This window comes from Grampus griseus (assembly GCF_964374135.1).
Source record: "Grampus griseus genome assembly, chromosome: 15".
NCBI classification, from domain to species: Eukaryota; Metazoa; Chordata; class Mammalia; order Artiodactyla; family Delphinidae; genus Grampus; species Grampus griseus.
This window is the reverse complement of record NC_139009.1, coordinates 65,229,417-65,248,037: the sequence shown is the minus strand read 5'-3', so window position 1 is coordinate 65,248,037 and position 18,621 is coordinate 65,229,417. Positions and strand designations below refer to the sequence as shown.

General features: G+C 35.0%; 1 protein-coding gene across 1 annotated transcript; it reads left to right on the top strand.

Annotated features, from left to right (window-relative positions):
* The first annotated feature begins 3,715 nt into the window (after positions 1–3,715).
* Positions 3,716–4,595, top strand: LOC309833621 (stathmin). The gene has a single exon (XM_082672046.1). It carries the CDS (start codon positions 3,833–3,835, stop codon positions 4,280–4,282), a length of 450 nt encoding a protein of 149 aa, XP_082528172.1. The 5' UTR covers positions 3,716–3,832; the 3' UTR covers positions 4,283–4,595.
* Positions 4,596–18,621: the final 14,026 nt, after the last annotated feature.

The following is an 18,621-nucleotide window of genomic DNA, read 5'->3' as shown; positions in this document are numbered from 1 at the left end:
TGGAGAACAGTATGGAGGTTCCTTAGAAAACTAAAAATAGAGTTACCATATGACCCCAAAATCCCACTATTGGGCATATACCCAGAGAAATCCATAATTCAAAAATACACATGTACCCTAATATTCATTGTAGCATTATTTACAATAGCCAGTTCACGGAAGCAACCTAAATGTCCATCGACAGATGAATAGATAAAGAAGATGTGGTGCATATATACAATGGAATTTTACTCAGCCATATAAAGGAACAAAATTGACTCATTTGTTGAGATGTGGATGGATCTAGATACTGTCATACGGAGTGAAATAAGTCAGAAAGAGAAAAACAAATATCGTATATTAATGCATGTATGTGGATCCTAGAAAAATGGTACAGATGTACCAGTTTGCAGGGAAGAAGTTGAGATACAGATGTAGAGAACAAACATATGGACATGAAGGGGGGAAAACCACAGTGGAGTGGGGATCATGGTGTGCTGAGTTGGGCAATTGGGATTGACATATGTACACCGATGTGTATAAAACTGATGACTAATAAGAACCTGCAGTATAAATAAACAAACAAACAAACATTAAAACAACTAATACTAAACTTTCTTTGGGTTATTTGTATAGAAATATGTTAATATAAATGTTTCAGACATTACATGAAATTTCTAAAAATCTTATATGTCCTGGTATAATGTTATAAATCATAATTCTAGTTATTACTTTAAAATGTATATCTCAGAAGTAACTAAATTTCCTTCTCAATTGCATTAGTATGAACTTTCATCAAATCTTTAACCATGGTCATTTTTAAGTCTTTTGTCATTTGCAGACAGTTCTGAGTGTACTCTGCTGCTTTCGCAAAAATGTTCCTATAAAAGTGTTTCAACTTCAAGGAATTCATGGTAAAGACTCTGATAAGTACAGGTTTCTAGTAAGTGACTATTATTGCTGAACTGAATGAATAAGCAATTTCAGAACTCTAATGGAAAACTGATGAATTCATAAAAGTACTAACAAAAGATCAAGATAAAAAAAATAATTACATGGGAGAGAGTGAACTGATGAGGATGATTATAATTTTTGTGACTTTCTGTTTGAATAATAAAAAAATGAATTCCACAAGAACTCAGACACAAAAAATATACAAATCAATTTTCACTGCAAAGTAAAGGAGCTGGTACAGTGGAGGATAACTGGACAGAATGTCAATATTATGACATAGTATTAGTGTGTTTTATGTTTGATAATTGCAATCATTGTTGCTTTTGTGGTGGTCATCCATTTACAATGCTTAGTGTCAGTTTATTATCTTTTGTAAAAAAAAAATACAGTGTGTGTGTGGAAAAAAATTAAAATTAAAAGAAATTTTAAAAAAAGAGAAGAAAAATGCTCAAAAAATAAAAAAAGCAACAAAGCACAGAGATAAACCCATGCACCTATGGTCAACTAATCTAGGACAAAGGAAGCAAGGATATACAATGGAGAAAAGATAGTCTCTTCAATAAGTGGTGCTGGGAAAACTGGACAGCTACATGTAAGAGAATGAAATTAGAATAGTCCCTAACACCATACACAAAAATAAACTCAAAATGGATTCGAGACCTAAATGTAAGACTGGACACTATAAAACCCTTAGAGGAAAACTTAGGAGGAACACTCTTTGAAATAAATCACAGCAAGATCTTTTTTGAAACCCATCCTAGAGTAATGGAAATAAAAACAAAAATAAACAAATGGGATCTAATGAAACTTCAAAGCTTTATTACAGCAAAGGAAGCCATAAACAAGATGAAAAGAAAACCCTGAGAATGGGAGAAAATATTTGTAAATGAATCAATGGACAAAGGATTAATCTCCAAAATATATAAACAGCTCATGCAGCTCAATATTAAAAAAAAAAATCCAAAAATGAGCAGAAGACCTAACTAGACATTTCTCAAAAGAAGACTTACTGATGGCCAAGAAGCACATGAAAAGGTACTCAGCATCACTAATTATTAGAGAAATGCAAATCAAAACTACAATGAGGTATCACCTCACACCAGTTAGAATGGGCATCATCAGTAAACCTACAAACGACAAATGCTGGAGAGGGTATGAAGAAAAGGGAACCCTCTTGCACTGTTGGTGGGAATGTAAATTGATACAGCCACTATGGAGAACAGTATGGAGGTACCTTAAAAAACTAAAACTAAAATTACCATATGATCCAGCAATCCCACTCCTGGGCATATACCCAGAGAAACCATAATTCAAAAAGACACAAGCATCCCAATGCTCATTGCAGCACTATTTACAATAGCAGGACATGTAAACAACCTAAATGCCCATCAAAAGATTAATGGATAAAGAAATTTTGGTACATATATACAATGGAATATTACTCAGCCATATAAAGGAACGAAACTGGGTCATTTGTTGAGACATGGATTGATCTAGAGACCGTCATACAGAGTGAAGTAAGTCAGAAAGAGAAAAACAAATATCATATATTAACACATATATGCAGAACCTAGAAAAATGGTACAGATGAACAAGTTTTCAGGGAAGAAAGTGAGACACAGATGTAGAGAACAAATTTATGGACACCAAGGGGAGAAAGCTGTAGGGGGAGGGGTTGATGGTGGTGGTGATGTGATGAATTGGGTGATTGGGATTGACATGTATACACTGATATGTAAAAAATGATGACTCATAAGAACCTGCTGTATAAAAAAATGTAAAATAAAAATAAAATATAAAAAAAAGAAAAGAAATTATATATAAGAAAAAGAAAACCTATGGGATGCAGCAAAAGCAGTTCTAAGAGGGAAGTTTATAACTATAAAAGCCTACCTCAAGAAACAAGAAAAATCTCAAATAAAAAATCTAACCTTACACCTAAAGGAACTAGAGAAAGAAGAACAAACAAAACCCAAAGTTAGCAGAAGGAAAGAAATCATAAAGATCAGAGCAGAAATAAATGAAATTAAAAAAAAGAAAACAGTAGCAAGTATCAATAAAACAAAAGCTGGTTCTTTGAGAAGTTAAAATAATTGAAAAACCATTAGCCAGACTCATCAAGAAAAAGAGGGAGAGGTCTCAAATCAATAAAATTGGAAATGCAAAAGGAGAAGTTACAACAGACACCGCAGAAATAAAAAGCATCCTAAGACACTACTAAAAGCAACTCTATGCCAATAAAATGGAGAACCTGGAACAAATGGACAAACTTTTGGAAAGGTGTAATCTTCCAAGACTGATTCAGGAAGAAATAGAAAATATGAACAGGCCAATCATAAGTAATGAAATTGAAACTGTGATTAAAAATCTTTCAACAAACAAAAGCTCTGGACCTTTTGTTTTGAAGATGGCTTCATAGGTGAATTATATCAAACATTTAGACAAGAGCTAACACCCATCCTTCTCAAACACTTCCAAAATATTGCAGAAGAAGGAACACTCCCAAACTCATTCTATGAGGCCACCAAAACCCAGATCCCAAATCTAGACAAAGATATGAGAAAAAAAAGAAAATAACAGACCAATATTACTGATGAAAGTAGATGCAAAATCCTCAACAAAATACTAGCAAACAGAACCCAACAACACATTAAAAGGATCATACACCATGATCTAGTAGGATTTATCCCAGGGATACAAGGATTCTTCCATATAAGCAAATCAATCAATGTGATACACCATATTAACCAATTGAAGAATAAAAACCATATGATCGGCTTTTGTGCGCGCCCGGGTCTGTGGGTGCTCAGAGTGTGGCCAGGCGGCTCGGACCGAGCAGGGTTTTCCTTGCTAGTGGATTGTGTAGAATACACTGCCAGTCTCTTGTCTTCTGTTCACCATGGCTTCTTCTGATATCCAGGTGAAGGAACTGGAGAAGCGTGCCTCAGGCCAGGCTTTTGAGCTGATTCTCAGCCCTCGATCAAAAGAATCTGTCCCAGAATTCCCCCTTTCCCCTCCAAAGAAGAAGGATCTTTCCCTGGAGGAAATTCAGAAGAAACTAGAAGCTGCAGAAGAAAGACGCAAGTCCCATGAAGCTGAGGTCTTGAAGCAGCTTGCTGAGAAACGAGAGCATGAGAAGGAAGTGCTTCAAAAAGCGATAGAGGAGAACAACAACTTCAGTAAAATGGCAGAAGAGAAGCTGACCCACAAAATGGAAGCCAACAAAGAGAACCGAGAGGCGCAAATGGCTGCCAAACTGGAGCGTTTGCGAGAGAAGGACAAGCACATTGAAGAAGTGCGGAAGAACAAAGAATCCAAAGATCCTGCTGATGAGACTGAAGCTGACTAATTTGTTCTGAGAACTGACTTTCTCCCCCTCCCCTTCCTAAATATCCAAAGACTGTACTGGCCAGTGTCATTTTATTTTTGCCCTCCTGACAAATATTCTAGAAGCTGATGTAGGACTGTATAGGTAGATCCAGATTGTATGATGTTGTTTTAGGGGCTAAAGGGGAGAAACTAAAAGTGTTTTACTCTTTTTTGTAAAGTGTTGAAGTCTTTCTAATGTAGCTATTTTTCTTGTTGCATCTTTTCTACTTCAGTACACTTGGTGTGCTGGGTTAATGGCTAGTACTGTATTGGCTCTGTGAAAACATGTTTGTGAAAAGAGTATGTAGTGGCTTCTTTCAAACTGTTAGATGCTGAATATCTGTTCACTTTTAAATCTCAATTCTGTCCCGATCTTAACAGATGCTACTGTACTTGAATGGTTAATAAAACTGCACAGGGCTGTTGAAAAAAAAAAAACAAAACAAAAAAAAACCATATGATCATCTCAATAGATGCAGAAAAAGCTTTTGACAAAATTCAACACCTATTTATGATAAAAAACTCTCCAGAAAGTGGGCATAGAGGAAACTTACCTCAACATAACAAAGGCCATATATGACAAACCCACAGCAAACATCATTCTCAGTGGTGAAAAACTGAAGGCATTTCCTCTAAGATCAGGAAGAAGACAAGGATGTCCACTCTCACCATTATTATTCAACATAGTTTTGGAAGTCCCAGCCATGGCAATCAAAGAAGAAATAGATATAAAAGGAATAAAATTGGAAAAGAAGAAGTAAAACTTTCACTGTTTGCAGATGACATGATAGTATACATATAGAATCCTAAAGATGTCACCAGAAAACTATTAGAGCTAATCAATAAATTTGGTGAAGTTTCAGTATACAAAATTAATACACAGAAATCTCTTGAATTCCTATACACTAATGATGAAAAATCTGAAAGAGACATTAAGGAAACCCTCCCATTTACCATTGCAACAAAAAATAAAATACCTAGGAATAAACCTACCTGGGGAGATAAAAGACCTGTATGCAGAAATCTATAAGACACTGATGAAAAAAATTAAAGATGATACTAACAGATGGAGAGTTATACCATGTTCTTGGACTGGAAGAATCAACATGGTGAAAATGACTATACTACCCAAAGCAATCTACAGATTCAATGCAATCCCTGTCAAAGTACCAATGACATTTTTTACAGAACTAAAACTTAAAAAAAAAAAAATTGTATGAAGACACAAAGGACCCTGAACAACCAAAGCAGTCTTGAGGGAAAGAAAAGTGAGCAGGAGGAATCACACTCCCTGACTTCAGACTATACCACAAAGCTACAGTAATAAAGACAATGTGGTACTGGCACAAAAAACAGAAATATAGATCAATGGAAGAAGATAGAAAGCCCAGAGATAAACCCACACACCCATGGTCAACTAGCCTATGACAAAGGAGGCAAAGATATACAATGGAGAAAAGACAGTTTCTTCAATAAGTGGTGCTGGGAAAACTGGACAGCTACATGTAAAAGAATGAAATTAGAACAGTCCCTAACACCATACACAAAAATAAACTCAAAATGGATTCGAGACCTAAATGTAAGACCTGACACTATAAAACTCTTAGAGGAAAACATAGGAAGAACACTCTTTGACATACATCACAGCAAGATCTTTTTTGATCCACCTCCTGGGGTAATGGAAATAAAAACAAAAATAAACAAATGTGTCACAATGAAACTTCAAAGCTTTAGCACAGCAAAGGAAATCATAAACAAGACAAAAAGACAACCCTGAGAATGGGAGAAAATATTTTCAAACGAATCAATGGACGAAGGATTAATCTCCAAAATATATAAACAGCTCATGCAGCTCAATATTAAAAAAACAACCCAATCCAAAAATGGGCTGAAGACCTAAATAGACATTTCTTCAGAGAAGACATACTGATGGCCAAGAAGCACATGAAAAGGTACTCAGCATCACTAATTATTAGAGAAATGCAAATCAAAACTACAATGAGGTATCACCTCACACCAGTTAGAATGGGCATCATCAGTAAACCTACAAACAACAAATGCTGGAGATTCCTTAAAAAAACTAAAAATAGAATTACCATATGACCCAGCAATCCCACTCCTAGGCATATACCCAGAGAAAACCATAATTCAAAAAGACACATGCACCCCAATGTTCATTGCAGCACTATTTACAATAGCTAGGTCATGGAAGCAATCTAAATGCCCATCAACAGATGAACGGATAAAGAAGATGTGGTACATATATACAATGGAATATTACTCAGCCATAAAAAGGAACAAAACTGGGTCATTTGTAGAGACGTGGATGGATCTAGAGACTGTCATACAGAGTGAAGTAAGTCAGAAAGAGAAAAACAAATATCATATATTAACACACATATGTGTGACCTAGAGAAATCATACTGATGAACTGGTTTGCATAGCAGAAATTGAGATGCAGATGTAGAGAACACACTTATGGACACCAAGGGAGGAAATTAGTGGGGCTGGGGGTGGTAGTGGGATGAATTGGGAGATTGGGATTGACATGTATACACTGACGTTTATAAAATGGATGATTAATAAGAAGCTGCTGTGTAAAAAATAAAATAAAATAAAATTTATAAATTCAGAAAGGTAATAATCTAATGCAAAGTCCAGTAGAAAATGTTAGGACTTTGTATTAAATTTCAAATAGAGTGTGAAAAAACATGACTTCAATTAAAAAAAGTGAAATAACAGGAACTCAGATTTGAAGGGAAACTGAATGGTAAGTTGGAAAATAGGCAAGAACAAAGGGAGCATCTAAGGGTCAAGAAATAAATTAAATAACCACTTGTTAGATGTCATTGCTATCTTGGTTGACAATAAAGAATTCCATTCTTAATAGAGCTTTTAATTGGCCATGTAATTAAAAGAGTGACAGCTTACACTATGGGAGGTGGATCCCTGTCTCCCACCCAAACCATACAAAGTTGGAGGTTACTCAGAATCAGAAATTATGAGATAGATGTGGAGACCCCTCAAAACGATAAATATCCACTAGAATCACTTTACTGGGTAAATAACAGTAGTCAGCTTAGGACTACTCCAAGGATTAACACTTGGAGTGGAACATGAAGATAGAAAAATCATCATTACTCATGGGGTTCCATAAGGACTTCTATAAGTCATTTCCTTGTAGTAGCTCATCTTTTAGATGATTTTTATCATTTTTCCCTTCCAAAAATACAGTAATTGAAAGTGTAAAAATCATCTCCCTCCATTTTAAAAATAGAGATTGTCTAAGATTTTTATTATTTAGATAATTATTTTTGAGTTTCATTTACTACTAAGTGTGGAATGTTGTTGACTTACTCCTGATTTTCACCCAGGTTGGTGATCTACAGTCAAGCAGTGTGTCCTCTACAAAGTCCCCAGTTGACTAGCACCAACTGTCTTTCAAACTTAAGACTGTGGTTTACCTGTCAGCTCATGTTCTTCCTGATACCAGATAAGAATCATGCAGAAGTAACAACTATTACTTTGTACTGTTTAGAGCTGGTAGGCTCTGGGAACAGACTGCCTGAGCTCAAATCCTTTCTTCACCCATTTTACTTGTTACATAACTTCGGAAAACATTTCTCTGACTTGGTTACCTCATCTGCGAAATAAAAATCGTGAAGGCACCTGCCTCTGAGGTTTTTCTGAGTTGTTCCACATGAAGACATTAGAACTATTTCAGTACAAAGTGCAAACTCAATCTTAACCGTGTTTACTATAAAGTCTTGGTTGCAGCTTGTGCTAGTTCTGTTTACTATTTGCATCATTATATTTCAGTGTGGTTTAATTACAATTAGTAGAGCTTATCAGAGGTTCCATCTCCCTGGAGATATGCAGTTGAGCTGTGGGATTCAGCCCTCTTTTAGGGACCCTTAAATAACTTATCTTTGAAACATTGTTGGTCTTTTCTGCTGCTTTGCCACTGCTGATCATTTCTTCTTTCTTTTGGCACAGTTCATTTTATATATCTATTTGACTAAATCAAAGTTCCTTTTACCCTTCTTGCATGCTTACGTCCACAAGAAATATAAAATTCATAGACATACTATACCCTGAAGAGAAGTTATTGAACATCTTTGAATATTGATAAAGAAATGTTATATCTAAACTTCTCAAATAATATTTAATACAAGAAACAATTATATATGTCAAAGCATGTTAGTGATGTTCTTTGTTATGGACATCAATAGTATGAGCATGCTGATGTGATTTTAAAGGCTTCCAATTACCAGATTGGGACAGCTGACCGGACTGTATAAAAGGACCTTGAGCATAAGAAAGCTCAGCCACCAAGGCATGCTGCTTAAAAGATGTGACTTTTACCAACATGTGTCGAGTCACCCTGATAGAAGCATTCTGAGCACATACTTCCTATCTTTGAGAAGTGAACATCCTGGATGTGTGATGGGAAGTTTACTCATCCCAGTTTGTCCTAAGTAACACTCACCAGCATTTTGGTTTTCTGTAAAACCTGATTTGTACCTATGAGTTGGGAAGTATAAGGATGGGCCACTGATCAGAAAAACTCTTCAATCATCTCACCTTCCTGTATGTAATAAAGCTTAATTATGGTAAACATGCTAAGTGTCTAGAGACCATTATCAATAAGACAAGCTAGTATGAATGTATTCTGTCAAATCCTTTTGAAGTATTACAACTTTTCAATTTGTTAATTAAATTCATAGAGTTTATAAGAATCCAGAGAAGACATGTTATTTATGTTATTGTTTAACAAGATTCTGTGCTATTTTGTCTTTATTTCTTCTGATAAAAGGTGTGAATTGCTAACAGACTAAATGACATTTTTCTACCCAAGATGTATATGTAAAATAAAGAATCAGATCCTTCTTTTAGGATTTGAACTCACTGTTGGTATGCAAAGATTTGAAATCCAATGCTCTTATGATAAGGAAAAACATTGACTATCCCTTGGTTGCTTGATAAAATTTATCTTTAAAAACTACTTAATGTCTACATGACTCAATGTCTGCTTTAGACTTATTTTGAGAGGCTCTCACATTATGCAATTCATGCAGGAACTCCCTCACTACTTAGTTAAAATCAGAGTTGACTCATCTGTGAAGCATAGGAATACAGAAAGAGAATTGAAATGGTAATTCACAAACACACAAGCATGTGCACACACACACACACACACACACACACACACACACTAAATGCACATTCACTGCACTTTTCATTATTCACTTCATCAGGCTAGAACTATTTGGTGATTACACTCCTCCTACAATTCCTTTGATAGCATTAACTAAAAAATAGTAGTGGCTGCTACAATATAACCCCTCTATGAAAAGTTCAATAGAGAAAATGATACTGATATCATAAAAAGAGGGAGGAAAGCTGTCTTTGAAGCATATATAACCACTCCCTCTTTGAAAGCAGTTTAAAAATACATTGACTGTAAAATGTGGTATGCTTTTATTTGTTTGTAACTGATAAAGGGAGTGATGGGACAATTCAATAAATGTAAAATATTTCAGAAACAGAAATCAAATGTATTGAAAATGTTGAGAATCAAGACCAATTCAAAATAATGTCGGATTAGCAATTCTAATGAAACTTTTAATTAAAACAGTCCACCAACTCAGATATGCATGGTTTTGTTTTGCTTGCCAGTTTATTTAAAATGTAACCTAATTTCAAACACCATTCTTAAGGAATGACTAAGACTTTATTTCATCCAAGTTGGTTCCTGTCTCCCCGCTTTGTCCATCTTCCCAAGTGGCTTTATATATAATGCCCATAAATTGAGGTTCCAAGATAAGGTCAAGCTATTGGGGGTGGGACATTTGATGATTGATGTCACTTTCCATTTTGATATCTGTTGATATCATCATTGCCTACTACTCACACATACACCCCCACCCCTGCTGATATACTGATATTTTGTTTGGATCCACACAGGTCAATTATAGATTTTCCCATATTCTGGTCTACAGTACCACTTCAGGTATAGTAACTCTATATTCTGTGCCACTATTAGGCACATAAAACTTTTTCTGTTACGCATATACCATTCAATGTTAAAGGAAACTTGTGAAGCTCTCTAAGATACTCTCTTCTGTAAATACTTGATGCAACGATTTATATTTCTGGGGACTCTATTCTGCTATACACTAAATTCTGCTCCCTTCCTCAATTCACAGGTTGAATCCCTAAACCCCAATGTGTTCTATTTGAAGATGGGGACTTTGATAGGTAATTAAGTTTAGATGAGGGTAGGGCCCTCATGATGAGAGTTTTGCCTTCATAAGAAGAGATACCAGAGAGTTTGCCTTCTCTCCATCAACTGAGGACACTGAAAGTCAGGAAGAAAGCTCTTATCAGAAACCAGCCATGTTGGTAACCTGATCTCAGACTTCCAGTGTCCAGACTATGAGGAAAAAATGTCATATTTAAGGCATTCAGTCTATGGTATTTGTTAGGCAGCCTGAACTAGCTAGGACACTTTTTAACAGTCAGCCTGAGAAAGAAGTCCAGACAGGCTCTGTGTTCCATTTTCATAAACTTATCCTTGCAATTTCCAAGGAAACATGTTTCAGGCACCCCTTTGAAAAACCCTTAACTCTCTTCATATCTTTGATGTTGCCTCTCTCCATGGCCTTGAGAATCATTTTCTATTTTGAGGGATGTCAAAAGTGGTCAGTGATGGCATTTTTGCTCTCCCTCATCCCAAATGTAATAGGCCATGAATTCTTTCCATTCTATATATGCCTAGGCCTATAAAACTTATAAAGCTTTCTACAGGGCTTCCCAGGTGGCACAGTGGTTGAGAGTCCACCTGCCGATGCAGGGGACACGGGTTCGTGCCCCAGTTCAGGAAGATCCCACATGCTGCGGAGCGGCTGGGCCCGTGAGCCATGGCCACTGAGCCTGCGTGTCCGGAGCCTGTACTCCACAATGGGAGAGGCCACAATAGTGAGAGGTCCACATACCGCAAAAATAAAAAATAAAAAAAGCTTTCTACAGTCATATTTCTTACTGAGATATCTCCCGATTCCTGTGTGACAGAGTAGTGGGCTAAGATATAGATGGAAAGAACAAAAGATGAAAAAAAAGTTAGAAAAAAATAACTATAGCTATAACATAATTTAGTAAAGATGTAGAAAAATATTTTATATAGGTGCATGTGTGTGACATTTAAATTTATATCAATTTGTAAATTTGTATCATTATCTTGAATTTAGTGCTAAGGAAAGTAAGTTGATTGACATGGAGCCCCTGTAAAGTTGGAATATAATTAAGATAAATTGGGGAAAGTGTGGCATCACCTAAAGGATGTAATATGTAAATTTGGGGGACAAATAAAGAGTGTGGAAGAGACTCTGATGGTTCAAAGGTGAGAAAAATGTACATAAGGAAGATTTATGACATAAAGATAAGTAAATATAACTCAAGAGATAGAAGAAAAACAGTTTTGAAAGCATATTACTGGAGGAGGCATATATACTTTAGACTCCATTTTCTTTAATTCCACACAGAAATTAAAGCTCAGTCTAAAAAATTATTGAAAATATGCTGACAAATAAGTGTACTTATTTAATTTTTACAAAATTAGATATTTAAGATTTTAATCATATAAAATGGGAAAATAAAATCACCACTTTTATACAATATTACACCAACAAAACTCAAAGGTCAAGAAAAAATCCTTGGAAGAATTTAAATTGATTTAATTCCTTTATGTTAAATATAAACAACTCAGTAAATTCCATTTAACATGGATATGAATAATTTTGGAAATATAAATTCAATTAGTTTTTTTAATGTATAAGTTTATAACATCACAATAAAAAAATAATAATTGACACGTCTGTTTTCAAAAGTAGAAAAAAAGAGTAAGAAACATAAAGTGAGATAACAACATACAAAATTTCATGTCTGATATTCAGCTAGTAGTCACAGTATAATAAACCTCTAGGGTTCATTCTAACATGTTATTGTTTTTCTTGTACTGATGGTTTTAAATATTGTCCCACTTATTAAAATAAGTGAAATGGATTAAAATTTCCTAAAACTTATAAATGAAAAATTATAACCAAACAAGACAATAATAACAGAAATCAAAACAAAAGAAGGACTCAACATTTTCACTTAAAACAGGGGACAGGGCTTCCCTGGTGGTGCAATGGTTGAGAGTCCGCCTGCTACTGCAGGGGACATGGGTTCGTGCCCCAGTCCAGGAGGATCCCACATGCCGCGGAGAGGCTGGGCCCGTGAGCCACAGCCGCTGAGCCTGCATATCTGGAGCCTGTGCTCTGCAGCGGGAGAGGCCACAACAGTGAGAGGCCCATGTACCGCAAAAAAAGTAAATAAATAAATAAAAATAAAAACAGGGGACAAAAAAATGATTGACTGAAAAAAATTTTCACAAACCAATAATTCTTAAAGAAGTGCAAAAAGACAAAGAAATATAAGAAAGTTAGATGACAGTCCTAGATGATCAATAAATAATAAATAGTTGTTCCAAAAGGAGAGAACAGAGGAGACTGAGGGAAGAAATTCTAAAAAAAATTGCCAGAAGTTTTGCCAGAATTTAAGAACATCAGTTTCTAGATTGAAGAACTCACCTATGACCTACATACACATTTAATGAAAAAAGACCCTACTCAAAGAACGTAATAGTGAAAATTTCAGCACACAAAGAATAGAGTTAACTAAGAGTTTGTAAAGAGGGGGAAACAACAAAAACATGGGATGACTGTAATAACAAGAAGTCAACAGAGCAATTCCTTCAGAAGTTTGAGGGGAAATTGTTTTCAATCTAGATGGCTGTACAAATTAAAATGACAGTTACATGTGAACGAAGAATCAAATCATTTTAAGACAAGAAAGATTTCAAAATATTTACATCCCATTCACTCTTTCTCTGGAACCTACCTAAGTAAGAGAATAAGTTAGAAAATAAAAAAATATGGTGTCCATAGAAGAAGAGATTCACATAGAAAAGAAGGAAAAAATATTCTTAGGATGCCACTGTCTTCGTACCACAGCAGGGCAGTAGACTTAGAAATGACCCAGTTGAAAACACAATCCTCTAGACTGCCAAGTCTGTCCGAGACTTCTGACTCCAACTACAATAAGTCTGGTCAAACTACAAAGTCTGAAGGAACAGTATCCCCAAGACTGCCCTCACTTCAAACACCAGATACAAATTAGGGGTCCCCAGGGCCATTCTTACTTCTGACCAACTGGCTACAAATGTGTGGCTCCTCATGAACTCCCTCAGGTTTAATAATTTGCAAGAATGATTCACAAATTCAGGAAAGTGTTATATTTACAATTACATTTTTTGGTAGCATTAATGATACAAATTGGAATCAATCAAAGGGAGATATATATAGAACAGATTCTGGGAGGGCTCAAAAGTGATGCTTCCAACATCCTCAGAGATGTGCTACCCTCTCAGCATCAATGTGTGGCAGTACTTAAAGAGTATCATCAAATAGCGAAGCTCAACAGAGATTTTTGTCCAGAGCTTTTACTCCTTAACTAGGGTGAATTGGTTGAACTATTGCCTATGTGGATAAACTTGATTTCCATTCCCTTACCCTTACTGGAGGTCAGACGATATCACATGACTCATGTCCCAAACCTCTAATCACATGTATGGTCTTTCTGGAATGAGCACACTTCCCCACCCTAGGACTATCAGTTTGTCCAGTCCCACCCCTAGTTACCTTCTTAGCATAGACTAAGATGTGGTCCAAGGGGTCCACCATAAATAGCAAAGATATTTCTATTATTTATTAAAATCTTAGGATTTATTGATTATGCCCTACTCCCAGGAGCCAGTACAAAAATAAACCTCACTTTAAATGAGGCCAAATTCCTGCTACATATATAAATTACTTTAAAGTGGAAGGAAGGATCTAGGAAAAACTTCTCTAGAAATATGGAGTAAGATATGTATATGAAGGTCTAACCTGGTATGCTTGGTGTTTTTGTTTTATTTTGTTATTTTGGAAAATTATAAGTTGTATTAATGATAAACTCATAGGAACTAAGGCAAAATTTTTTTAAAAAATTTAAAGGTCAAGGATTTTTAACTCTAAGGGGCAGGAAAAGGACTGTACAAGAAAGGCAACATACTCCTAACACACTTTGAAGCTCAGTTATGCAAAAACTTATATAGTCATAATAATATTAAATACCATATAATGATTTAACAAAATTTTGTTATAAATAAATATTCTGAGGTGATAGCAGAAAAATGTTTGGTGATGAGTATGGAAGGAGATATACATATATGTGTGTATATATATTATATTTACATATAATATTAAATATATATAAGCATATATTTATATAAATATATAATTTATATACAAATAACATATATGTAAAAAGCTACCTATATCTATTTTTTTTCAGGAAGAAAAGATGTTTAAACCACAGTGTGAAGGGAGTTCAACAACTTCAGCATATGTACTACTGATTTTAATCTGCTACAGAGGAGTGTACAAAGTTAAAGTAATATATATGTGTATACAACATATGCAATGTGTCTTATATAATCTAAAACATTGAAAAATAAACAATAAATAGTTTAAAAGCGTCACTTAGATAGATGAAAGTTGTCATACAAAAATCTGGAAAAAAATAACAGAAAGAGTACCTTACAAGTATTGAAAGAGATGGCTTCTAGTGTGAGGAATTTGTGTTGGTGATACAGGTACCTTCTTTTCCTTATATAATAGTATTGTTTGGCATTTATAATTTTAATAAAATTTCTAAAATTAAAAAAAATAAAGCATAAGGGGACAAAATATAACTAAAGACAAATTAAAAGCATATACAGTGTTTACATGCACCTCAATGTTCATTGCAGCACTGTTTACAATAACCAAGATGTGGAAGCAACCTAAATGTCCATTGACAGATGAATGGATAAAGAAGATGTGGTACATATATACAATGGAATATTACTCAACCATTAAAAATAATGAAATAATGCTATTTGCAGCAACATGGATGGACCTGGAAATTATCATCCTAAGTGAAGTAAGACAGAGAGAGATGAATATCATATGATATCACTTATATGTGGAATCTAAAGAGAAAAAAAAAGATACAAATGAACTTATTTACAAAACAGAAACAGACTCACAGACTTAGAGAATGAACCTATGGTTACCAGGGGAACCCATGGGGGGAAGGGATAGAATGGGAGTTTGGTATTGACATGTACACACTGTTATATTTAAAATAGATAACCAACAAGGACGTACAGTATGGCATAGGGAACTCTGCTCAATATTCTGTAATAACCTATAACCTAAATGGGAAAAATATTTGAAAAAGAATAGATACATGTGTATGTATAACTGAATCACCTTGCTGTACACCTCAATCTAACACAACATTGTTAATTGACTATACTCCAATATAAAATAATTTTTTTAAGAAAAAATTTAAAAAAGAAAATAATTGTAGCCACCTAAAAGAAAAACATATACAGTGTTTACCCTTGGAAATTGAAGACTTAAAAGAACTTGTTCTTCATTCTCTAAGAGATATCATGGAACATGAATTTTTAAAACAAACAAAATTTTAAAAACAATTCAAAAGGAGAACAAGTCAAAGGAGACAATTTAGTTAAAAAGAGAGAGATAGAGAAAAAAGCAAGTTGGCAGAGTTAAAGGAATAAAAGAAAAATCAGCACTACAGAGAATGCCACTTTAAAAGCAATACCAGCCACAAAATAAAATTACTACAACAGAAAATGTCTTAGACACAATGGCAAGATTGAATAAATAACATGAAAAAAGAAAAGTGCGAAGAGTGAATATAGCATGTTATTATTGACAAGAAATATATATCAGTTATAAAATATTTTGCAAATAAACCTAACATATAAATAAAATACATTTTAATTTTTTTAATCAAAATAACATAATAATGTAGAAATTTACCAGCCATTTAAAGTAAGTGTCATGGCAAGTCCAATCAAGTTCCACAGCTGCTGGCAGCAATGTCTCCACTTTCATACAAGCAGCCACACGGCCTAAGGATGTCACTAAGACAGTTACATAAGAGGTTCTGACTTCCCCACTTTCCACAGATACTCTGAATATATATTAATACACACATCAATTCCATCTGAGAGAAATCCAGAAACTAGTTGAGTGATTCCTACACATTTAGGTGACTGAGAAAATATTCACATCAGATATCCACATACAGCCTGTGTCTAGGTATGGACTGGAATCCTCACCAGAGCCTGAAAGAGCCAGTGGGTACCTCCCTAGCCTTCTCCCTCCAGCTGTCTCCAACAATAAAACCAAGTCAGCAGCAACTCCATGGAAGGAGCTTATTCATACACCTAGCACCCCAACTTTGGTGGTTGCTACCCAAGGGATATCCCCGAAATCACCTAGTTCTGATAGTCAACAGGGTTTGCCTTCATGAGTCCCACAATCTATAGCAAACAAACACAGGTTTTAAACTGTCATTTGAGCACTCCCTATGGCTATACCCTGGGCTCAGTACATAAGGAGCAGGAAAAACAAAAAAACAAAAAACACTCAATCTCAGTTTCTCCCTGGAAGGAGTTTGAAGAAATGCTTTCCTAGCTGCTGCCTGAGGGTTTGGTTTCTAATAAGTCTTCATCTACATGCTGACTGGGATCTTCCTGGAAGCTCCAAAGAGCCAGTGGGCACTTCCCTCGAATTTTTCCTCTGCCTGGCTTGAAGATAAAACCAAGTCTCTGGCTTCTCCTTGAAAGGAGCTTGTCCACACATTTAGAACTTCAACTTTTGTGGCTGCCACCCGATGGATGGACCCTAAAATCACCTAGCTCTAAAAGTCAACAGGGCTTGGAATTCAAAAGTCCATAGAATCATATTAAATAACGAGTAGTCTTGAAATAGGCACACAGTGCTTCCTGCATCTATGACCTCTGGACTCAGCGCAGAAGGAGTGGGCAAAAGTGTCCATCTTCTACATTCTCCCTGGAAATAAATGCTCATTTTATGAGGCCAGCATTATCCTCATTTTATGAGGCCAGCATTATCCTGATACCAAAACCAGACAAGAACACTACAAGAAAAGAAAATTACAGGTCAATATCCCTAAGGAGCATAGATGCAAATATCCTCAAAAATATACTAGCAAACCGAATTCAGTAGTAGGTTAAGAGGATTGTACAACATGATAAAGTGAGATATATTCCTTGGATGCAAAAATGGTTCAACATATGCAAATCAGTTGATGTGATACACTACATTAAAAAAAATGAAGAATAAAAATCATATGATCATCCTAATAACTGCAAAAAAAGTACTTGACAAAATTCAACATCCCTTCATGAAAAAGATTCTCAACAAATTAGGCATAGAGGGAACATACCTCAACATAATAAAGGCCATATAGGGTAAGCCCACAGCTAACATCACACCCAACACTGAAATTCTGAAAGCTTTTCCTTTAAGATCAAGAACAAGATAGGTCCGCTCATGTTACCACTTTTATTAAACATAGTACTGGAAGTCCCAGCTAAAGCAATTAGAAAAGAAAACAAAGCAAACTGTATCCAAATTGGAAAAGAAGAAGTAAAATTATCTCTGTTTGCAGAAGACATGATCTTATATAAAAAACCCTAAAGACCCCACCAAAAATCTGTTAGAAGTAATAAAGAAATTTAGTAAAGTTGCAGGATACAAAATAAATATGCAAAAATCATACATTTCTATAGACTATTAATGAACTATCAAAAAACTTCCATTTACAATTGCATCACCAAAGAGATGAAAAATCTGTACTCTGAAAAGTACAAGATATTGATGAAAGTAACTGAGGAATACACAAATAAAATGGAAAAATGTTCCATAATCACAAATTAGAAGAATTAATATTGTTAAAATGTTCATACTATACAAAGTGATCTACAGATTCAATGTAATCCTTATTAAAACTCCTGTGGCAATTTTCACAGAAATAGAAAAAGCATTCCTAAAGTTTTTATGGAACTACTCCTTGGTAATGATTTTTTGGATTACACCCCATAAACAAAGGTGATAAAAGAGAATAGAAACAATTGGGACTACATAAAACTAAAAACCTTCTGCACATGAAAGGAAACCATCAACAAAATGAAAAGGCAACCTATAGAATGGGAGAAATCATTTACAAACCACATACCCAATAGGGGAATGTTAACCCTCTATTGGGTATACGGTTTGCAAATATTTTAAGGAACCCATGCAATTCATTATACAAGACATTCATACAATTCAATAGCAGAAAAACAAATCA

Bases quoted from the DNA above. Each gene is read 5' to 3' on its own strand.
- LOC309833621 (XM_082672046.1), top strand. From the start codon at position 3,833: ATGGCTTCTTCTGATATCCAGGTGAAGGAACTGGAGAAGCGTGCCTCA.